This window comes from Pongo pygmaeus, chromosome 23 (assembly GCF_028885625.2).
Source record: "Pongo pygmaeus isolate AG05252 chromosome 23, NHGRI_mPonPyg2-v2.0_pri, whole genome shotgun sequence".
NCBI lineage: Eukaryota > Metazoa > Chordata > Mammalia > Primates > Hominidae > Pongo > Pongo pygmaeus.
This window is the reverse complement of record NC_085931.1, coordinates 41,644,248-41,668,886: the sequence shown is the minus strand read 5'-3', so window position 1 is coordinate 41,668,886 and position 24,639 is coordinate 41,644,248. Positions and strand designations below refer to the sequence as shown.

Sequence of the window (24,639 nt, the reverse complement as noted above, 5' to 3'; positions counted from 1 at the left end):
GACCAGCCTGGGAAACATGGCAAAACCCCGTGTCTACTAAAAATACAAAAACTAGCCAGGCGTGGTGGCGGGCACCTATAATCCCAGCTACTTGGGAGGCTAAGGCAGGAGAATTGCTTGAACTTGGGAGATGGGGGTTGCAGTGAGCTGAGATCGCGCCACTGCACTCCAGCCTGGATGACAGAGTGAGACTCCATCTCAAAAAAAAAAGAAAAAAAAAATATATATATATATACACACACACACAACACATACATATTTGAAGAGATTTATTCTGAGCCAAATATGAGTGACCATGGCCCCTGGCACAGCCCTCAGGGGATCCTGAGAACATGTGCTAAGGTGGTTGGGGTGCAGCTTGATTTTATACATTTTAGGGAGACATGAAACTTCAATCAAATACATTTAAGAAACACATTGGTTTGGTCCAGAAAGGTGGGACAACTTGAAGGGGGTAAGGTTTCCAGGTTACAGGTAGATTTAAATTTTTTCTAATTGGAAATTGATTTTAAGAGTTATCAATAGAGGCCGGGTGCAGTGGCTCATGCCTGTAATCCCAGCACTTTGGGAGACTGAGACGAGTGGATCACCTGAGGTCAGGAGTTCGAGAACAGCCTGGTCAAGATAGTGAAACCTGACTCTACTAAAAATACAAAAATTAGCCAGGCATGGTGGCACATGCCTATAATAGCTACTCAGAAAGCTGAGGCAGGAGAATTGCTTGAACCTGGGAGGCAGAGGTTGCAGTAAGCTGAGATCGTGCCATTGCACTCTAGCCTGGGCAAGAGATAGAGACTCCATCTCAAAAATGAAAACAAAAACAAAAACAAAAAACAAAGAGTTATCACTAGAAACGAATACCTGGGTTGGGATAAGAGGTTGTGGAGACCAAAGTTTTATCACGCAGATGAAGCCTCCAGGTAGCAGGCTGGAGAGAATAGATTGCCAATGTTTCTTATCAGACTTAAGGTCTGTGTTGACGTTAACATCAGAGAGGTATTACCAGGCATGTCCAACTCCCACTTCCCATCATTGCCTGAACCAGTCTTTCAGGTTAAATTTTAGAGTGCCCTGGCCTAGGAGGAAGTCCCAGTTGGATGGTTGGGGGGCCTTCGAATTTTAATTTTTTCTTTACATGGGGCACATGACCCACCAGCAATGCCAGTATGAATGGAATTGGTTGCATCCACAGTGCAACACACTTCGCATTTACCATCGTGTAATCCTCCCAGCAACTAAGCAGGAATGCCAAAGACAGGGAACTGGAGCTCAGAAACATTCACTGATTTGACCAAGGCCCCAGAGCTGGGCTTAGGGAGAAGTTTGGTCAACTGTTCATTCCACAGACGAGGAGGCTGAGGCACCATGAGACACAGCGACTTATCCAGTGTCAGATCTGCCCCTGGGCCCACTGTTCTGTCCACACTGCCACAGAATATTCTACCAAATTTGGAAAGGGAACAGTTAAAGAAATGCAAACTTAGCCCAGAATGACAGCACTCAAACACTGGGAGGACCCTGAGGCCCTGCCTCAGGCCCAGCCCTCTGGCTCTGGCCTTTCACTATGTTCCTCACCTCTCCCTCCCTCTCCTAGTGTGCTCTGTTCTTGAACAAGCAGAAATCAGTCTCACTACTTCCACTCCTGGTTCTGCTTGTTCCACTAGAAACGAGTCTGTGGCCAGGCGCGGTGGCTCACGTCTATACTCCTCCCACTTTGGGAGGCTGAGGTGGGCAGATCACTTGAGGCCAGGAGTTCAAGACCAGCCTGGCCAACATGGCAAAACCTCGTCTCTACTAAAAATAAAAAAATCAGCCAGGCATTGTAGCGCATGCCTGTAATCTCAGATACTTGGAGGGTTGAGGCAGGAGAATTGCTTGAACCCGGGAGGCAGAGGTTGCAGTAAGCCAAGATTGCGCCACTGCACTCCAGTCTGGGTGACAGGGCAAGACTCCATCTCAAAAATAAAAAACAAACAAAATTAGAAACGAGTCTGTGGCTTCATTTGCACACCCTGACTCTTCAAACTTTCAATTCAAGCAGGTTCTGCCTGGTCTTCCTTTCTCCGGCCAAATGTCACAAGTTCATTTGTTCCAGTGGTGACAGTGTCAGAGGCATCCTAACCAGAGTGACTCCATCTTGAATAAAGCCAAGATAAAGCCAAACCTGCTGGGTTACATTCCCAGGAGGTTGGGCACTCCTGGTCACATGTTTATGTTAAGAGAATGAGCTAATGATATTAACCAACTAAAGACTCAGAACTTACGGAAATGTCCCAGTACTTTAAGAACACAAAAGCATTCTTAGTTTAAGAATAGGTTTTGATTTAAAAATAATAGTACACTCATAAATTCTTGCTAAAATCAAGAATTAGCAACAATAGGAAAGTAACAATACTAATAGCCTGCCACTAATCACCAGCCTTTGTAATAAATACACGATTCTTTTTTGTTTGTTTGTGTGTTTGTTTGTTTGTAGACAGAGTCTCGCTCTGTCTAACCCAGGGTGGAGTGCAGTGGCACAATCTCGGCTCACTGCAACTTCTGCCTCCCGGGTTCAAGCGATTCTCCTGCCTCAGCCTCCCAACTAGCTGGGATTACAGGCGCACACCACTATGCCCAGCTAATTTTTGTATTTTTATTACAGATGGGGTTTCACCGTGTTGGCCAGGCTGATCTCGAACTCCTGACCTAAGGTGATCCACCTGCCTTGGCCTCCCAAAGTGCTGGGATTACAGGCATGAGCCACCATGTCTGGCCTAAATACACAATTCTTAACAACCTGGTAGCCCATTGCTCCTTTTGCTTTCTGAGGATGCCCTACTCTGTAATTGAGTAGTCTCTAATAAGTGATCTTAACTGCACTCTGTGACTCGCCTTGATTTCTTTCCTGCGACAGATTCAAGAAGCCCCTCTTGGGATCTGGGACCAGACGCCTTTTCTGGTGACAACAGGTAGAAAGGAACTGCAACACCACAGTCTTCTGCAAGGACACTGCTGGTGCTGCCAAGGGTGTCACGGCACACTGGCCCCACAACAGATCCTTGCTGGGCACCAATCCCAGTAACAAACTTAGTGTCTGGCCCTGAGGTCACCATGAAAACAAGACATACAGGCTCTCTCTGCCCTCAAGGAACTTAGGTTCTATTGAGGGGATGAACAATAAACAATTTAAATGGTTCGGGGGTCTTAGAAGTTTTTTAGTTTAGGCTGGGCGCAGTGGCTCACACCTGTAATCCCAGCACTTTGGGAGGCTGAGGCGGGCGGATCACCTGAGGTCAGGAGTTCAAGACCAGCCTCAGGAGGCGGAGGCTGCATGCAGTGAGCCAAGATCGCGCCACTGCACTCCAGCCTGGGTGACAGAGTGGACTCCATCTTAAAATAAATAAATAAATAAAAATAGGCTGGGTGTGGTGGCTCATGGCTATAATCCCAGAACTTTGGGAGGCAGGGGTGAGTGGATCATTTGAGGTCAGGAGTTCGAGACCAGCCTGGCCAACATGGTAAAACCCTGCTTCTACTAAAAATACAAAAATTAGCTGGGCCTGGTGGCGGGTGCCTGTAATCCCAGCTACAGACTGAGGCAGGAGAATCACTTGAACCCAGGAGATGGAGGTTGCAGTGAGCCAAGATCATACCACTGCACTCCAGCCTGGGTGACAGAGCAAGACTCCATCTCAAAATATAAATAAATAAAAATAAAAATAACTGCAGATGGCAGTGAAGAAAATATCCAGGGTGCTATAATGGAGATGTCTCAAGAGAGAGGAACAGCTTAAAGTACTTCGAGGTGACATTAGGCTGAGCTCCGAAGATGGGACACCAGTCAGATGTGTTCTAGGCAGAGAGACCAGGAAGTACAAAGGCCCTGAAGCAGAGCTGAGCCCAGTGGGTGGGGGAGGGAAGAGGAGGAAAGGAGGCTGCCAGCAGGGGCCTGATCACACGGGGCCTTACCGCACCGCCAATGTGAGGAAGAGCTTGGATTTTACCCAACGACCACTAGCAAGCCACTTAAGATAATTTTATATGTGTGTGTGGATGTAGACATACATAACGTTTACCATTTGAATCATTTTATTTTTATTATTATTATTTTTGGGGACAAGGCATCGCTCTGTTACCCAGGCTGGAGTACAGTGGCACGAATGTGGTTCAGTGCTACCTCAAACTTCTGGGCTCAAGCAATCCTCTTGCCTCTGCCTCCCAAAGTGTTGGAATTACAGGCGTGTGCCACCATGTCTGGCCCATTTTAAAGTGATATTTAGTACATTCATAATGTGCAACCACCACCTCTGTCTAGTTACATAATATTTTCATCACCCCAAAAAAGAAACCCCGTACCCATTTAGCTGTCACTTCCCATCTCCCCCTAGTTCCTACAAACCACTAGTCTGCTTTCTATCACTATGGATTTACCTGTTCTGGATATTTTGTATAAATGGAATCACACAATATGTGGTGTTCTGTGTCTGGCTTTTTTCACTTACCATAATGTTGTCAAGGTTCATCCATGTTGTAGCATGTGTCAGTGCTTCATTCCTTTTCATGACTGAATAACATTCTATTGTATGGATATACCACATTTTATTTATGCATTCACCCATTAATGGACATGTGGGTTCTTTGCACCTTTTGGCTATTGTGAATAGTGCTGCTATTATTGTTCATGTATAAGTTCTTGTTTGAGCACCTGATTTCAATTATTTTGGGTATAGACCCAGAAGCGGAATTGCTGGGCCACAGGGGCAATTCTATTTAACTTATTGAGAAAATGCCGAACTATTTTCCATAGTGGCTGCATCATTTTACATTTCCACCAGCAATGTATATGGGTTCCAATATCTCCACTTTCTTGCCAACATTTGTGATTTTTCTTTTTTGATGTTGTTATTTGCCATCCTAATGGGTGTGAAGTGTTGTTCTGGATTTGCATTTCCTCAATGACTAATAATGTTGATTCTCTTTTCATGGATTTGTTAGCTTCTTGGGAGACATGTCTATTCAAGTACTTTGCCTTTTTTTTTTTTTTTTTTTTGGAGACAGGGTCTAGCTCTGTCACCCAGGCTGGAGTGCAGTGGCACAATCTCAGCCTCTGGGTGCAACCTCTGCCTCCTGGGCTCAAGCCATCCTCCCACCTCAGCTTCCTGAGTAGCTGGGACTACAGGTGTGTGCTACCATACTGGCTATTTTTTGGTTGTTGTTTGGTTGGTTGGTTTTTATGTAGAGATGAGGTTTTGCCATGTTGCCCAGGCTGGTCTCAAACTCCTGAGCTCAAGTGATCCGCTGAGTTCAGCCTCCCAAAGTGCTAGGATTATAGGCATGAGCCACCACACCCAGCCATTTGTCCACTATTTTATTTTATTGTTATTTTGAGACCGAGTCTTGCTCTGTTGCCTAGGCTGGAGTGCAGTGGTGTGATTTTGGCTCACTGCAACCTCTGCCTCCCAGGTTCAAGCGATTCTCCTGCCTCAGCCTTCCAAGTAGCTGGGATTACAGGCACCTACCACCACACCCAGCTAATTTTTGCATTTTTGGTAGAGACGGGGTTTCACCATGTTGGTCAGGCTGGTCTTGAACTCCTGACTTCAAGTGATCCACCCACCTCATCCTCCCAAAGTGCTGGGATTACAGGTGTGAGCCACCGCGCCTAGCCTGCTCATTTTTTTAAATAGGTAATTTTTCTTTTAGTTGTTGAGTTGTAAGAGTTCTTTATATATTCTGGATGCTAAATCTTTATCAAATATATGATTTGCATATACTTTCTCCCATTCTGTGAGCTATATTTTCCTTTTCTTGATAATGTCCTTTGATGCACAAAATTTTTAAATTTTGATGAAGTCCAATTTATCTATCTTTTTTCTTAGTTGCTTTTGCTTTTAGTGTCATATCTAAAAACTTATTGCTGGCCGAGTGCGGTGGCGCACGTCTGTAGTCCCAGCACTTTGGGAGGTCGAGGCGGGCGGATCACTTGAGCTCAGGAATTTGAGACCAGCCTGGCCAATGTGGCAAAACCCTGTCTCTATTAAAAATACAAAAATTAGCTGGCCTGGTGGCTCGTTCCTGTGGTCCCAGACACTCGGGAGGCTGAGGCAGGAGAATCACTTGAGCCTGAGAGGTGAAGGTTGCAGTGAGCTGATATCTCACCACTGCACTCCAGCCTGGTTGACAGAGTGAGACCCTGTCTTAAATAAATAAACAAATAAATAAAAATAAAAACTTATTGTCAAATCCAAGGTCTTGAAAATTTACTCCTGTTTTCTCTTCCTAAGAGTTTTGTTGGTTTAACTCTTATATTTAGGTCCTTGATTCATTTTGAGTTCTTTTTTTTAATTTATTTTTATTTTTATTTTTTTAGATGGTGTCTCGCTCTGTCATCCAGGCTGGAGTGCAGTGGCATAATCTTGGCTCACTGCAACCTCCGCCTCCCAGGTTCAAGCAATTCTCCTGCCTCTGCCTCCTGAGTAGCTGGGACTATAGGTGTGCACCACCACGCCCGACTAATTTTTGTGTATTTAGTAGAGATGGGGTTTCACCATGTAGGCCAGGCTGGTCTCAAACTTCTGACCTCAGGTTATCCACCTGCCTTAGCCTTCCAAAGTGCTGGGATTACAGGTGTGAGCCACCATGCCTAACAGATTTTGAGTTAATTTTTGTATATGGTGGTGGGCGTTGGGGGGTCCAACCTCATTATTTTGTATGTGGATATCCAATCATTTCTGTACCATTTGCTGAAGAGACTATCCTTTCCCTATTAAATGATCTTGGTACTCTTGCTGAAAATCCATTGGTTAGAGATGTATGGGTTTATTTCTGGACTCTCAATTCTATTCCATTGATCTGTACGTCTGTCCTTATGCAAGTACCACACTGTCTTGACTACTATAGCTCTTAGCAAGTTTCAAAAGTGGAAAGAGTCTTCCAACTCTGTTCTTTTTCAAGACTGCTTTGACAATTTGGGAGTTCTCTGAAATTAATTCCATATGAATTTTAGAATAAACGTTTCCATCTCTGCAAAAAGGGTCATTGGATTTTGATAGGGATCACATTGATTCTACAGATTGCCTGGGCAGTTCACCATGTTAATAATATTATGTCTTTCAATCCATGAACATGGAATGTCTTTCCATTTATAAAGCTCTTCTTTTTTTTTTTTTCACCAATATGTTTTAGTTTCAGTTTCCTTTTCACTTCCTTAGTTAAATTGATTCCTAGGTATTTTAAATTTTGATGCTATTTATTTATTTATTTTTCTTTTATTATTTTTTTATTTTTGGAGACAGAGTCTTGCTCTGTCACCCAGGCTGGAGTGCAGTGGTGTGATCTCAGCTCACTGCAACCTCTGCCTCCCAGGTTCAAGCAATTCTCCTGCCTCAGCCTCTAGAGTAGCTGGAATTACAGGCGCATGCTGCCATGCCTGGCTAATTTTTTGTATTTTAGTAGAGAGGGGGTTTCACCGTGTTGCCCAGGCAGGCCTAGAACTCCTGAGCTCAGGCAATCTGCCCACCTCAGCCTCCCAAAGTGCTAGGATTACAGGCATGACCACTGCACCCGACCCTTGATGCTATTTAAATGAAACTGTTTTCTTCATTTCCTTTTTGGGTTATTATTTACAACTATGTAGAATACAAGTATATAGAAAACCCTGCACCTTTGCTGAATTCATTAATTAACTCTAATAGTTTTTTTGTAGGTTCTTTGAGTTTTTCTGTACATAGGATCATATGTGTGCCAATAGAGAAAGTTTTACTTTTTCCATTCCAAATTTCCCTTTTGTTTATTTTTCTTGTCTAATTGTTCTGTCTACAACTTCCAGTACAATGTTAAATAGCTTTGGGGAACTGGGCATCCTTGACTTGTTCCTGATCTTAGGGAGGAAATTTTCATTCTTTTGTCATTAAGTATGATGTTAGCTGTGGGTTTTTCATAAATGCCCTTTATCGTGTTGCTGAAGTTGCCTTCTATTCCTAGCTTGCTGAGTGTGTTCATCATGAAAGCGTGTTGAATATTTGTCAGATCTTTTTTCTGTAACAGTTGAGAGGGCCACATGTGGCTTTTTTCACCTTCAATCAAATTGGTGTACTACATTGATGGTTTTTTGGTTGTTGTTGAACTACCCTTCCACTCCTGGGGTAAGTACCACTTGGTCATGGTGTATAATCCTTTAAATATGCTAATGGATTTTGTTTGCCAGTATTTTGTTGAGGGATTTTGCAGCTATATTCATAAAGGATAATGGTTTATACTTTTCTTTTCTTGTGATGTCTTTGTGTGGCTTAGGTATCAGGGCTGGCCTCATAAAATAAGTTATTAAGTGTTTCATCCTCAGGCCGGGCGCGGTGGCTCGTGCCTGTAATCCCAGCACTTTGGGAGGCCAAGGCAGGCGGATCATCTGAGGTCAGGAGTTCAAGACCAGCCTGGCTAACATGGTGAAACTCCGTTTCTACTAAAAATACAAAAAATTAGCCGGGTGTGGTGGTAGTTGCCTGTAATCCCAGCTACTCAGGAGGCTGAGGCAGGAGAATCACTTGAACCTGGGAGACGAAGGTTGCAATGAGCCGAGATTGTACCACTGCACTCCAGTTTAGGTAACAAGAGCGAAACTCCATCTCAAAAAAAAAAAAAAAAAAAAAAAAAGTGTTTCATCCTCTTCAATTTTTTGGAAAAAATTTAAGAAGAATTGGTATAATTTTTTTTTTTTTTTTGAGACAGGGTCTCACTCCACTGCTCAGGCTGAAGTACGGTGGTGAAATCATGGCTCACTGCAGCCTCAACCTCTGGGGGTCAAGCAATCCTCCCACCTCAGGCTCCCAAGTATCTGGGACTACAGGCATGTGCTATCATGCCTGGCTAGTTTTCATTTTTCAAATTTTTGTAAAGAAAGGGTCTCACTATGTTGCCCAGGTTAGTGTTAAACTCCTGGGCTCAGTTGATCCTCCCTCCTAGGCCTCCCAAAGTGCTGGAATTACAGACGTGACCCATCAGGCCCAGCCTTGCAAGTTCTTTAAATGTTTGGTAGAATTCACCCAATTAAGCCATCTGGTCTTGGACTTTCCTTAGTTTCAAGATCTTTGAATACAGATTCAAAGACCTCTTCATTGTAGGTCTGTTAAGATATTTTATTTCTTCTTTACTCAGTTTTTGTAATTTGAGTGTTTCTAAGAGTTTGTCCATTTGCATCCAGGTCATCTAATTTGTTGGCATAAACTGTTCATTACAACCCTTTTCATCCTGTTCTTATAACCCTTTTCATTTCTGTAAGGTCATTAGTAATGTTCCCACTTTCATTTCTCATTTCAGTAATTCGAGTCTTCTCTTTTTTTCTTAGTCTAGCTAAAGGCTTACCAATTACGTCAGTCTTTTCAAAGAACTAACTTTTGCTTTCATTCATTCTCTCTATTGGTTTTTCTATTCTCTATTTCATTTACTCTAACTCTAATTTTGTTTTGTTTTGTTTTGTTTTTTGAGACAGAGTCTCCTTCTGTTGCCCAGGCTGGAGCACAGTGGCATGATCTCAGCTCGCTGCAACCTCTGCCTCCCCAGTTCAAGTGATTCTCCTGCCTCAGCCTCCCGAGTAGCTGGGATTACAGGCGCCTGCTACCACGTCTGGCTAATTTAATTTTTAAATTTTTTTAGTAGAAATGGGGTTTAAGCATGTTGGCCAGGCTGGTCTCAAACTCCTGACCTCAGGTGATCCACCCACCTTGGCCTCCCAAAGTGCTGGGATTACAGGCGTGAGCCACCACGCCCAGCCCAACTTTAATCTTTATTGTTTCCTTCCCTCTGCTAGCTTTGAGTTTAGTTTGTTATTTACCTACTTCCTTTGGGTATAAAGTTTGGTTTTTCATTTGAGATTCATTTTCCTTCTTTTTTAACATATACTTCTAGAGCCATAATTTTTTTTTTTGTATTTTTTCTGGCACATAAATGAGGAATAGATAGAGCTATACATTTCTCTCTGGGCACTGCTTTTGCGCATTCCAAAATTTTGGTATATTGTGTTCTTGTTTTCATTTATCTCAATGTATTTTCGAATTTCCCTTGTGATTTCATCTTTGATCCACTCGTTTAAGAGTATGTTGTTTAACTTCCGTGTATTTCTGCATTTTCTAGTGTTACCTCTGTTATTGATTCCTACCTTCATTCCACTGTGGTCAGAAAAGATACTTCATATAATCTCAATCTTTTTTAAATTTATTGAGACTTGTTTTGTGGCCTAACGTATGGTCTATCTTGAAAAATGTTCCATGTGTACTTGAAAAGAAATTATAATCTGCTGTTGTTGAGTGGAGTGTTTTGTATATGTCTGCTGAGTCTAGTTGGTTTATACCACCTAAGAGTTGATTTTTTTGTTTGTTTGTTTGTTTGTTTTGAGACAGAGTCTCACTCTGTTGCCCAGGCTGGAGTGCAGTGGCGTGATCTCGGCTCACGGCAACCTCTGCCTCCCGGGTTCAAGTGATTCTCCTGCCTCAGCCTCCCGAGTAGCTGGGACTACAGGCATGCACCACCACACCCGGCTAATTTTTGTATTTTTAGCAGAGATGGGGTTTCACCATGTTGGCCAGGGTGGTCTCGAACTCCTGATAGACATCCAGGTAGGAGGGGATTGTACTTGGATTAGGGCATGGCAAAAGAGCTGGGGAGTAGCAGGTGATTTCAAGAGATAAGTAGAAGTAGGAAGTAGGCTTCCAGCAGGATGAGACAGGGTTCTCAGTTCAGGAGAAGAAAACAGGCCCCGGGATAACCCACAGTGGCCTGCCTCAAGTGCTATCTGTGTCCTTGACCCAGCTGGCCACCATCAGCCAGGCCCAAGGAGAGTGACATTAGGCCATCTTCTCTCATTCAAGGCTGCCCCAAGCTGACTCCAAGATAAGCAAAAAGTTACAAACCACAACTCTCTGACATCAGCCTGAGAGCTCAGAGATGAGGACCTTGCCTTTAACAGAAGGCCATCAAAAGGGCTATTTTCCAAGACATAATCAGGTGGTTCCAATCTTTCCATAAACACAGAGTAGCCGTCTGAAGGCTTTTCCTTCACATACATGGTTCATTCATGCTTCAAAAAGCCAACAGGAGAAGAATCCTACCTTGAGTGATACCTGGACATTTGTCTCTGTCCTGTGCCCTTGCCCAGAAGGCTGCCCTCTGGGCACTTGTGCTGCATCTCATACAGTGAAGGAAGCTGAGCCTAAGGTTACTCCCTCAGGGGTCCCCTTCTCCCCTAGATGAAGTCTGGGCTAGCAGTCTCTAGCACTGCCCAGCTGAGTTAACAAGCACTTCCCTGCTCCCCGCCCTCACCGCCCCCACCCCGCCAACTGCAAAAGAAACCCCTCGCACTGGCTGTCATAGGAAAACTGCTCCCGGATGACTAATCCCATGACTGCCACCTGCTGCATTATTTTCAAGAAGTTCCGAAAAAATAAAGCAATTTATCATTTATTTACTTATTTATACTTAGAAAAGCGAAACCAGGGAGAGGAAGCTAGATCTCTAGTTAGCATCCTCACTTGGCCAGTGTCAGTGACCTGAGCCCAGCTGTGCCACCAGCCACAGATGTTGCCACAGTGGCTTCCCACAGGCATACAAACGGAGACCACGGGTCCTTCTGGGGGTCCCAACACAGCCCATGTCTGAGATGGTCCCACCTGCCTCCTTCACTGGGTGATGGAGTGGTACCCAGGGGACCCCCGTCAAGCTCAGCATCATTGCTGACACACGAGAGCTACATGAGTGCTGACCTCAGGGAGAACAGTCACCAAGCAGGTGAGCCATGCTCCAAATGAGTAGACAAAAGAGAAAGCCAGACTGGTTTCAGTGCCCTTTAATACTCACCGAGACCCTAGAGCTGGGAGACAGAACCCAACATGGGAGACAGGGATGGAGCATAAGGACCAACATCACTAGCTCCCATCCTGCTGAATGCCGGAACTCCTTCCACAGGACTCACCATCTCCCCACCCAGTCTCCAAGATAGTCCGGGAGAGCAGGGGCTGTGCCCCCTTCTCACCTGGAGCCCTGCTTCCCCAGAAAAACACATAGGTCTGTGGAATACACCATTCCGCTAATGACTTCAGAAGGATCACAGTTGCATGTGTAGACACAGTTTTCAACCATCAGAAACATTTACTGTAGCTCTGGGCAGGCAGGGCTGTGGGAGGTGTGTGTCCTCACACACTCCTGTTAACATTCCATGGCACAACCCCTGTGGAAGGCAGTTTGACAATACCGTGAAGAATTACAAATGTACGCGCCCATTGACCCAGCAAGCCGGCTTCCTGGAACATAAATTTCATTTATATTCACATGTGCATGAAATGAAGTACTTGCAAGGTTACTCATGGCAGCACAGTACGTCACAACAAAATCAGGAAAACAATCCAAATGCTCATCAACAAGCTATAGGTTAAATAAACTATGGTCCACTCATACAATGAAATACTACATTGTCGTAAGAACAAGAAGGAGGCTTTTTACATATTGACAGGGAAAATTTCCAAGACATATTGCTAAATGGAAAATAAAGAAGGCGGTGAATGCAGTTATTTTGAAATAAGTACCTATTTGAATATACATGTAAAGATACAAGTATCTCTGGTTGCCTCTGGGTAGGAGAATGGGGTGCGTGACTGGGAACCAGGAGTCAAAGACAAGACCTCACTGTGTAGGCTTTAGAAGCTGCTGGTTTATGAGTCATGTTAAAATATTACTTTTGTTTTGAGATAGAGTCTCGCCCTCGTGCAATCTTGGCTCACTGCAACCTCCGCCTCCTGGGTTCAAGTGATTCTCCTGCCCCAGCCTCCTGAGTAGCTGAGATTACAGGCACGCACCACCACGCCCAGCTAATTTTTTGTATCTTTAGTAGAGACAGGGTTTCACCATGTTGCTAGGCTGGTCTCAAACTCCTGACCTCGTGATCCACCTGTCGCAGCCTCCCAAAGTGCTGGGATTACAGGCATGTGCCACCACGCCCGGCCGAACATTACATATTTAAAAAATAAATTTATTGGCTGGGCGTGGTGGCTCACGCCTGTAATCCCAGCACTTTGGGAGGCCAAAGCGGGCATATCACCTGAGGTCAGGAGTTTGAGACCAGCCTGGCCAACATGATGAAACCCTGTCTGTATTAAAAATACAAAAATTAGCTGGGCATGGTGGTGTGTGCCTATAATCCCAGCTACTTGGGAGGCTAAGGCAGGATAATTGCTTGAACACGGAAAGCAGAGGTTGCAGTGAGCCGAGATCATGCCACTGTACTCCATCCTGGGCGACACAGTGAGACTCTGTCTCAAAAAATAAAATAAATTTATTAAAGTAAGAAACAAAATGTCTTGCTCAGGACATCTGAGCTGGCCTCCCTAATAGGCAAAGACAGTAGCTCTGGCTAAATTGTTTCACTCTCCACAATGGGGGAACCTGGGGAAAAGGCTGGCTTGAGGCACAGACTGACTGCTGCTTCTGGACCTGACCCACTGCAGCATCTGAAGGGTCTGCTGAAGTCCTGACTAGCCCAAAGAAAGGCACACACAGCTCTTGCCCACCAAAAACATTTCCATGCCAAGAACTGCTCGCCAGACAGAATGGCTGAGCCTCTCACTGCTGACGATGCACAGAACACGCACGCACTTTGACCTTCCAGATTGATCCAGGCTGGCCTGGGTCTCCTGACCACCACTGCCCACCAGCCGCTTGCAATTCCCACTTCCTCCAGACTCATGACACCACCATATACACACCCGCTGTCCCAAGTGCTCACTACCTGAATGAGTGTTCATCACGCGGACAGCCTTGGCCTTGGCCAGCTCCAGGGCGGTGATCCACTGCTGCCGGTCCACCTCTGAGCTGGCCTTGAGGTGGTAGCTCCTGGCCCCACTGGTCAGCAAGATACCACAAGAGTCCTCCGTGTCAATGTGCGCGGTGGACAGGTTGATGGTTCCACGGCACGTGTGGGCCATTTCACCCTGATTTCTGTAGGATGTAAGAGAAGGAATGGGGTGAGGCTCCTAGTCTCAATGGCTCCAGACTAAAGAAACCCTCCAGGCAAATCCTCGGAATCTCAGACCCTCGGAGCTGGGAGAGGCCCTGGAGTCAAAGTTGCGAGATGATGCCTATTGGAACTGCTGGGTCGTGGCTTGGTTGAGGGGGACTCTAAGGCCACGACTGCTCTCTGTGGGGAATGGCAGAGGGACGGGAGCCTGCATTGGTGCCACGTGTGCAAGGAGTGTCTGGTGTGGTCTAAAGCCTTGCAGACACCAGGAGATAGCAGAATGACTGCCCAGGGTCTCTCAAGACAGATCAGCCTTCGGACTCTATGCTAAACTCTTTCCTTTAAGTCTTAGAACCACGGAGTTGGGGCCATGCGCGGTGGCTCACACCTGCAATCCCAGCACTTTGGGAGACCGAGGAGGGTGGATCACTTGAGGTCATGAGCTAACATGGTGAAACCCTGTCTCTACTAAAAATGAAACTGCCTTTGCAAAATTATGACTGAGAGTGAAAGAGATCAAACTTAACTGACTCCATCTTGCTTCTAACCTCCAAGCTGTCTTTGTTCATTCCTGGGCATAGGCTGAATTAACTTTGAAAGAAACTTAATTTGTAGTTTATAGTTTAAACAAAGATGGGAGCAGCCCTTTCCCGAAGCAGACCTCCTTCTTGCCTGGGGACTAGAGTAATATTAGCCACACATTAGAAATTATGGTTTAGGAGTCATGCATTTGCAGGCTATAAGATTCTGACCCTCCCTAAACTGCTCCTAAGAGCAGTGCTTGAGATATTTTGCAAACCCTGCACTTGATGGATCAGCTGGCACCACCCACATCGATAAACTGGCTCATCTGATCTTGTGGCCCCCACCTAGGAACTGACTCAGTACAAGAAGACAGCTTCGATTCCCTATAATTTCATCCCTGACCAATTAGCACTCCTGGCTTACTGGTTCCCCCACCACCCACCAAGTTATCCTTAAAAACTCTGCTCCCCTTGGCCAGGCACAGTGGCTCACATCTTTAATCCCAGCACTTTGGGAGGCCGAGATGGGCAGATCACCCGAGGTCAGGAGTTCAAGACCAGCTGGCCGACATGGTGAAATCCCGTCTCTACTAAAAATACAAAAATTAGCTGGGCATGGTGGCTCTTGCCTGTAATCCCAGCTACTCGGGAGGCTGAGGCAGGAGAATTGCTTAAACCAGGACCAGGGAGGCAGAGGTTGCAGTGAGCCAAGATCGCACCACTGCACTCCAGCCTGGGCTACAGAGTGAGACTCTGTCTCAAACACAAACAAACAAAACAAAACAAAACAAAAACTCTGCTCCCCGAATGCTCAGAGAGACTGATTTGAATAATAATAAAACTCCCATCTCCCGCACAGCAGACTCTGTGTGAATTACTCTTTCTCTATTGCAATTCCCCTGTCTTGATGAATCGGCTCTGTCTAGGCAGCGGGCAAGGTGAATCCCTTGGGCGTTTACAAAAATACAAAAATTAGCTGGGCATGGTAGCGTGCACCTGTAGTCCCAGCTACTTGGGAGGCTGGGGCAGGAGAATCACTTGAACCCAGGAGGCGGAGGTTGCAATGAGCCAAAATGGTGCCACTGCACTCCAACCTGGGTGACAGAGCGAGACTCCGTCTCAAAACAAACAAACAAAAGAACTACCGAGTTGGAGTAGGTTGGGATCCTGCCACTAAAACTGAAATTGGAGGCCCAGAGCCTGAGGGGGCAGACGTAGAGGCATCTCCTGCTGGGAGGCACCTGCGGCCAGTATCTCCCCGATGCTGTCCTTTTGTTCTATCATGAGATCTACAGAGCAAGGATGCCCCATTCTCTGGCTCTACATGGATTAGTTGAAGGCATTGGCTGGGCAAACACAGTGCAACCTCATGACAAGGGGCTTATAAGATGATGGAGCTAATGGTATCAAAATAAGGGGAGGGTAGGTGACTAAAGTGTATGCCATTTCCAATTACAATCAATGTCGGAAAACGGAGATCCAACTATCATGACTTGATTTAACTCACTCCTTAGACACTTGAAGGAAATTCAGAATCCCTGCGACATAATAAATCTTTTCCCATGAAGGGCATTAGAAAAGGAAGAGTGATTGGCCAGCATTTAATACTGCCAGTGGTAGGAGCTCATTTGGTAATTTTCTGCTACCTTTTAATGCTCATTTATTTTCCCTGGCTGTTCATCATCTGTCATTTTTTAAATTCTTCTATCAGTTCTAAAGTCAAACGACTCGACACTCAATCAGACATTTGTCAGCTGGGCGTGGTGGCTCAAGCCTGTAATCCCAGCACTTTGGGAGGAGGAGGCGGGTGGATCACTTGAGGTCAGGAGATTGTGACCAGCCTGGCTAACATGGTGAAACCCCGTCTCTACTGAAAAATACAAAAATTAGCCGGGTGTGGTGGCGGGTGCCTGTAGTCCCAGCTACTCGGAAGGCTGAGGCAGGAGAATCACTTGAACCCGGGAGGCGGAGGTTGCAATGAGCCAAGATCGCGCCATTGCACTCCAGCCTGGGCAACAAGAGCGAAACTCCGTCTCAAAGAAAAAAAAAGAAGACATTTGTCTTTTTTTGAACAGCGATTGTCTTTTCCAATTCCCTTGTGCTTTGGGCACATTCCTTAGAGAAGATGATGTGTAGCTGAAGGAAAGCCCAACTCTTAGCTGCTGGTACCTTTTGTTCGAAGGACAGTCACTCTAATTTAGAAAACTGGCGAAGCTGGGCATGCCTGTTGGAAGCCTGACACTTTTAGATTTAAGGACATTTTAGGCTAGAAATTGTTCAGGTGTAAGTGTAGTGACTCATCAAAAATGACATTATGGCTTAGCTCATAAATAAGAGGGGGATGGGCAGTGTTCTGGACAGAGAGAGCAGCAGGGGCAAAGACCACCAGGTGAGGAGCAGTTCTCAGCTTCCAAGGAATAGAAAGAAAGGTCCTTTGGCCAGAGTGCCGACAAGAGAGCAAATGAGAGAAAAATGAAGCAAAAAAATCAGGCAGGTGGGTAAGCATATTTCTGGAGTTGAAAAAAAGAAAAAAAAGGAAAAGAAAATCAGGCAGGGACTAAATTCAGTACCTTGTAGGCTACGTTAAGGATTTAGAGTCTCAGTCGTGCATGGTGGCTCACGCCTGTAATCCCAGCACTTTGGGAGGCCGAGGCGGGTGGATCACGAGGTCAGGAGTTTGAGACCAGCCTGGCCAACATAGTGAAACCCCGTCTCTACTAAAAATACAAAAATTAGCCGGACATGGTGGTTGCATGCCTGTAGTCCCAGCTACTCAGGAGGCTGAGGCAGGAGAATCGCTTGAATCCTGGAGGCGGAGGTTGTGGTGAACCGAGATCGTGCCATGGCACTCCAGCCTGGGCAACAGAGCGAGACTCCATCTCAAAAAAAAAAAAAAAAAAAAAAAAAAAGATTTAGAGTCTCATCCTAAAACTAAGACAGTGAACATTGTGGGCCTAAAATCAGGAAAGAAACAGAGATGGTCAAGAGTTCTTAAAGTTAGGCTGAGCGTGGTGGCTCACACCTGTAATCTCAGCAATTTAGGAGGCCAAGGTGGGAGGATCACTTGAGGCCAGGAGTTCAAGACCAGCCTGGGCAACATAGGAAGACCCCCATTTCTACAAAAAAAAATTTTTTTTAATTAGTCAGGTGAGGTGGTGTGCGCCTGTAGTCCCAGCTACTCAGGAGCTGAGGTGAGAGGATTGCTTAGGCCCAGGAAGTAGAGGTTGCAGTGAGCTGTAATCATGCCACTGCATTCCAACCTGGGTGACAGAGTAAGACTCTGTCTTTAAAAAAAAAAAAAAGGCCGGATGCAGTGGCTCATGCCTGTAATCCCAGCACTTTGGGAGGCCGAGGCTGCAGGATCACCTGAAGTCAGGAGTTCGAGACAAGCCTGGCCAACATTGTGAAATCCCATCTCTACTAATAATAGAAAAATTAGCCGGGTGTGATGATGCATGCCTGTAATCCCAGCCACTCAGGAGGCTAAGGCAGGAGAATCACTTGAATCCAGGAGGTGGAGGGTGCAGTGAGCCGAGATTGCACCATTGCACTCCAGCCTGGGCAATAGACCAAGACTCTGTCTCAAAAATAAAAAGAGTTCCAGAAGTTCCTGTGGAAAGATGGAGAATCAAAGTGACTTGCGCAGGGTGGGAGATGGCAGCCAGGCCACTGCATGAAATCAGGGCTGGACTAGAAGTTACCCAGCAGTGATCATACCGGATTATAACCCATTAACTAAATAAATGGGGGAGAGAGGACAGACATTCCTTAATAAAAGTAGATGAAATTATGGACACAGAAAAATCACTAAATGCAATACAGAATCTTGGACTGAATTATAAAATAGAAAAAAAAAGACTAATGGAATTTGAATAATGTTTGGAGTTTAGTTAATAGTATTATAATGACGTTACTTTTCTAGTTTTGAGAATTGTACTTTGGTGAGGTAAGATGTTAACACTAAGGGGAGCTAAGCGAAGAGTATATAGGAACTGCCTGCACTATTTTTCTAACTTTTCTGTAAATCTAAGTTATTTCAAAATTTTAACAATTTAATGCTGCTATCACCTTCCCAGGGTCTCAGCTGATAGCAAAGTCTTGTAGCCAGAACCTGAACTCATCTGCCTCCAGGGTCAGAGATTAGATCGGAGATATTCCCAATGTCACTCAAGGGCAGAAGTCCCAAGCCCCCATCATAGGATCTGGTTCTAGACGGGACTCTCCAGGGGACTAAGTAAAGGCATTTTAAAAATCACTAGACAAAGAAGAGTGGGTGAGGCTGAGGGAGGGAGGGAAGACCTCCCAGTCGAGATGAGCCTAAAAACCAAAATTCAAAACCTGTGAAGAAAATCAATGCTAATAAGCCAATGAAGTCAATGCTTAGAAGATGAATCACTTCAGGCCAGGGATGGTGGCTCACACCTGTAATTCCAGCACTTTGGGAGGCCGAGGTGGGCAGATCTCTTGAGGTCAGGAGTTCGAGACCAGCCTGAACAACATGGTGAAACCCCATCTCCACTAAAAATACAAAAATTAGCTGGGCATGGTGGTATGTAGCTGTAATTCCAGCTACTCGGGAGGCTGAGGCATGAAAATCACTTGAAACTGGGAGGCAGAGGTTGCAGTGAGCGGAGATCATGCCACCACACTCCAGTCTGGGCAACAGAGCGAGACTCTGACTTAAAATAAATAAATAAATAATTAATTTTTAAAAATACCAAAAATTAGCTGGGCATGGGCATGGTGGTGCACACCTGTAGTCCTGCTACTCGGGAGGCTGAAGCACAAGAATTGCTTGAACTTGGGAGACGGAGGTTGCAGTGAGCCGAGATCGTGCCACTGCACTCCAGCCTGGTCAACAGAGCGAGATGAGACTCTGTCTCTAAAAGAAAAAAAAAAAGAAGAAGAAGAAGAATCGCTTCAGCCATAACAATGTGAAAAGTATTTAATATAAACAGGTTTAGGATTCTCAAAGATAAAGGAATAACATCAGTAAAAGGAGAGACAGGCTGGGGAGCAGTGGCTCACGCCTGTAATTCCAGCACTTTGGGAGGCTGAAGTGGGAGATCACTTGAGGCCAAGAGCTCAAGACCAGTCTCGGCAACATGGTGAAACCCTGTCTTTTACAGAAACCACAAAAATTAGCCAGGCATTCCAGCCTGGGTGACAGAGTTAAGACCCTGTCTCAAAAAGAAAAAAAAAAAAAAAAAGAGAGAGAGAAGAGAAGAAAAAAAAAAGAAGAAACAATTTAATGAAATAGAAGTTGATAAAAATGAAACAAGAGCAGGTAGATATGAATAAGTAACATAAGCACTTCAGAAAATGAAAATATAGCAGATTAGTTTTTCTAGTCACCCAGCATCCAAATCTAAATTGATCCTTTACTCATTCTAGTTAGTGTTACTTTTTATTAAGGGTTTTATTTTATTTTATTTTACTTTATTTTATTTTATTTTATTTTTGAAATAGAGTCTCACTCTGTTGCCCAGGCTGGAGTGCAATGGTGCAATCATAGCTCTCTGCAGCTTTGAACTCCTGCGCTCAAACAATCCTCCTGTCTCAGCCTCCCAAGTAACTGGGACCATAGGCATGTGCCACCATGCCAGCTAATTTTTTTTGTTTTTGGTAGAGACAAGGTCTCACTATGTTGCCTAGGCTGGTTTCGAACTCCTGAGCTCAAGTTATCCTCCCACCTTGGCCTTCCAAAGTGCTAGGATTACAGGCGTGAGCCACCAACCACACCCAGCCTCTTACTTTAACTTTTCGGTTTTATCTTTCTATATTATTTGGAAGGAATTACATAGTGAAATATATAAATGTGGGGGCTAACAACCTTTAAAATTATCAAGATCTGATACATTTGCTAGTCTTAGAATTTAGCTCTGCTCTTCTCTTTCATTTAGATATTTTATGTTCAATCCATTTTTAACCTGTAGCCAAGGTATTATTTTTATCCTTTTTATTCAGTTTTAAAAATTTTTCAATGGCTTCAAACTCAGTCCTGAAAGGGTCTAAAATTTAGGGACGTATCCTAAAATTCAGATGGTTGTTTGGGAGTAGTGCACCTGCTCATGTTGTAAATAAATGATTTTGTTTCTCCCATTGTGAGTCCTGGCTGAGGTAACCCTCTCTATGAAGGTTAACCTTCCAGGGAAGTCCAATAGTCCAGACGGTGGCAAAGTTAAAGCCCTGCCCACAGTACACTATGGACCTGGGCCCTGCAAGCTGCAGTGGTAACTCCTCTCCCCCAAGAGGCTATGGAGGTGTGCAATATTCCAGAACCATCTAGTCTCACTGAGCCCTAAGCAGCTTCAGTGGCCTCACTACCAGCCATGTCCTAAGGCCTCCCAATTTTATCAGGGCTCATATCCAAAATACATGATAATGTGGCCGGGCATGATGGCTCACGCCTATAATCCTAGCACTGAGGTGGGCAGATCACTTGAGGCCAGGAGTTTGAGACCAGCCTGGCCAACATGGTGAAACCCCGTCTCTACTAAAAATACAAAAATTAAACAGGCATGGTGGTGCACGTCTGTAATCCCAGCTACTCAGGAGGCTGAGGGAGGAGAATCATTTGAACCTAAGAGGTGATGGTTGCAGTGAGCAGAGATCGTGCCACTGCACTCTTGCCAGGGTGACAGTGCTAGACTCTGTCTCAAAAAAAAACAAAAAAATGATAATGTATCTTCTGCCATTTTTAAGGAGACATCTTTTGAGGCATTACTTTGATATCTGATATATTTAGAACAAATACAAACAAAATACTAAACCTCTGCAGTACGATTTAACTGCAAGAGAATTCGCCACAACCAACATCCCACTAAGTTAACTACACCGATTCTCAACAAAATAATACTCGCAATGACCCCAGTCACACTCTCACCTGTGTCAAGGATTCCAGCAATCAGAACTTGGGAGCCTGTAATAGTTAATGCATTGCTTTTTAGGCCATGGAGACCATCTATGGTTAGCGACTAATATAGTTGTATTGGACCCAAACCTTGTACACCAACTCAGAATGGTGCACCTCCTCCGTCCCCTGTCTCTCTCCTCCATTTAAGCCAAGTCGCCCCTGCATTTTTGGGCTTGGGAGTAGTACTGCATCTGAGAGTATGCAGTCTGGCTTCCTGAGTGGTCACCAAGAAGCTGGATTTTTGCAACCCACAGTATGGAAGGGTTAGTGACTCACAGGTTAAACAATGAGCAGTGGGAAATGGGAAGTGGATGGGAACCAGGCCAGGAAATGCTCTTCATTTATCCCCCCTGCAGATCTCTCCAAGGTATCTTTGCAAACCTTCCAGAGAAGTCCATGAGCCCAGAGAACATGAGTGGACTCTGTGAGCCTTACAGTTTGCTGCAAAGCGGTGGCCAGGCCTTGAAGCCTCATGTTACTTTGCATCCTCCCCTTGCTTTCCTTTCTCTTTTGCCTCCCCAGCACCAAGGCTCATGTCGTGGCTCCACTGAGCGTCCGATCTACCAGCAGTAGAGACCAACACGGAACCCTCCTTGATATGGCCCATCCTTGGGAAGAGCCAGACAGCCACTAACTATATCAGACCCCTTCCACCTTGGAGGGATACACAATTTATCCTTCATGAAAAGGAAGCGCTTTTTGGTAATGAGGTTGCCTTCCCTGCCTGCAGTGCCTCCAGTAGCACCATGGTCCAAAGTTACTGAATGCCTCGTGTGCTGGCCTGGACTTCCATTCAACACAGCCTTATACAAAGTGGCCCATTTCAGCCTAGCAGCTGTGCCAATGACTCCTGGCCATAAATTCACTGGAATCACAGGAACCCAGCTGCACTAGGGGGCAGCGAGCCTGACAAAACAATGGAATGGCCTACTGGCTTAGCGGGGACACCGAGGGAGAAATGCCCCTCAGGTTTGAGCCTCTGTCCTCCAGGATGCCGTGAGCTGACAACTGATATCTGGTGCCATGTCCCCCACAGCTACAGCAGACAGGTCCAGAAGTGGCCCTGCTCACCATCACGCATGGTTGCCCTTTGCAAGGTGTGTGCTTCCCATCCTCACACACTTGGGATCAGCTGGGTTAGAGGATCTAGTCCTGGGGTAAGGGAGGAATGTGAAACAAGGATTCCACTGATCTGGACACTGCCACAACCACTTGGCCACCTATGGCTCCTCATGCCAGTGACCAACAAAGAGGGGAGTGACTCTACTGCCAGGGGTCACTGATCCTAATTGCCATGAAATTAGGTGAGTGGCCCATTTGGAAATGGGAAGAGAACGTCTGGAATAAAACCCAGAGGACTCCTTGGGATAGCTCTCATATTTATTTATTTATTTATTTATTTATTTTTTGAGACGGAGTTTCACTCTTGTCGCCCAGGCTGGAGTGCAATGGCGCTATCTCAGCTTCCTGCAACCTCCGCTTCCCAGGTTCAAGTGATTCTCCTGTCTCAACCTCCTGAGTAGCTGGGACTATAGGCGCCCGTCACCACGCCTGGCTAATTTTTGTATTTTTAGTAGAGATGGGGTTTCACCATGTTAGTGAGGCTGGTCTTGAACCCCTGACCTCAGGTGATCCGCCCACCTTGGCCTCCCAAAGTGCTGGGATTACAGGCATGAGCCACTGTGCCTAGCCCCGGTATCTCTTAACACTTCCATGATTGGTAATGGCTGATAATGAGCAAGGCCAACAACACATGCAGACCCCTCAGCACAAACATCACAGACCAGCCAGAGTGCTGGCGGAGAGTGGAGAGGGTCTAGGGTGGGTAGTACAGGAGGGAAATGATGAGTAACAATGAGCACATCAGGACCGGCCACGGCAGCAGCAGATGACCTTGTTTCACAACCTTCTTGCTTTATTCTTCCTGGTAACCCCAGTGCGCCAGCACCAGGAAATGGCTTCTGTCACTGATGGGACTTGTACCTTCCTGCTCAGGGAAGGGATGAGGATGTTTTTGTTCTCCAAGGAAAACGGAGATTCCCACATTGAAGTAGGAGAGCTGATATCATGGGAGGGCACGAGCAGACCTGAGTAGCGCAAGGTGTGGACTGTATTGGACACAAACCTTGTGCGCCTTCTCAGATTCCCTCGACCACCTCCTTCTTTGTCTCTCTCGATGATGCCTCATCCAGGTCATGCCGTCCCTCCACTTCTGGGCTTGCATGAAATGCCACAGTGGAAAATAGGATACGAAAAGAACAGGTCAGATCAATCTCCCTCCACTCTTCCCTCCACAGATGGCTCTGAGGTGTATTTTCTTCTTGCGTATGTTCTGGAAAAGTCCATGTGCCAGGCAAGCATGCTTGCTGAGCGACCCACCGTGTCTCTGTAGCTCACTGTGAAGTCTCATCCAGCAAGAGAACGAACTGGGTGGTCACTTTGATCTCTCCTCTGCCACTTGCCATTGCTCCTTCACTGCCCTGGGATTGCACCTCCCAAAGTGTCAGCTCTTTATTTTTCATTTATTTATGTATTTATTTGAGACTGAGTCTCACTCTGTCGCCCAGGTTGGAGTGCAGTGGCATGATCTCGGCTCACTGCAACCTCCACCTCCCAGGTTCAAGCAATTCTCCTGCCTCAGCCTCCCGAGTAGTTGGGACTATAGGCGCCCGCCACCATGCCCGGCTAATTTTTTGTATCTTTAGTAGAGACAGGGTTTCACAGTGTTAGTCAGGATGGTCTCGATCTCCTGACCTCGTGATCCGCCTGCCTCGGCCACCCAAAGTGCTGGGATTATAGGCGTGAGGCACCGCGCCTGGCCAGCATTAGCTCTTTAACCCCTGCCTTGGGCTATGTTTTCCAGAAGCCCTTCCCCAAAAATGTCCATTAAAAAAAAAAAAAATATATATATATATATATATATATATATATACATATAGACAGGGCAGTGAATCTGAATCCAGACGCACAGAAAGACCAAAAGCTACCACTCTGGAGCAAAGTACTTAGCCTTATATGGAACTTCCATTCAACGCAAGCTCAAGGTGACCCTGATTCACTGTGAAATTCCCATCCAACCTTCTGCATTCTAATTCAGCAAGCACTTCCTGTGGGCTACTATATAAAGGAACTGTGCTAGAAACTGGGGAGGGAGTAGATACAAAAATAAATAAGACATATCTTTCTGGCCTCAGTGGTCTAGCTTGGGAAGGACACACGCC

The 24,639-nt window shown here is 45.6% G+C and overlaps 1 protein-coding gene across 7 annotated transcripts in view; it reads right to left on the bottom strand.

Moving 5' to 3' along the window:
• Positions 1–24,639, bottom strand: part of OSBP2 (oxysterol binding protein 2) — a 215,827-nt gene that overhangs the window by 154,280 nt on the left and 36,908 nt on the right. For all 7 annotated transcript variants that reach the window (XM_063663156.1, XM_054470340.2, XM_063663154.1 and 4 more), the window contains one exon: positions 13,751–13,959. In XM_063663156.1, the coding sequence (XP_063519226.1) occupies positions 13,751–13,959 (209 nt within the window). The remainder of the gene's footprint in view (positions 1–13,750; positions 13,960–24,639) is intronic.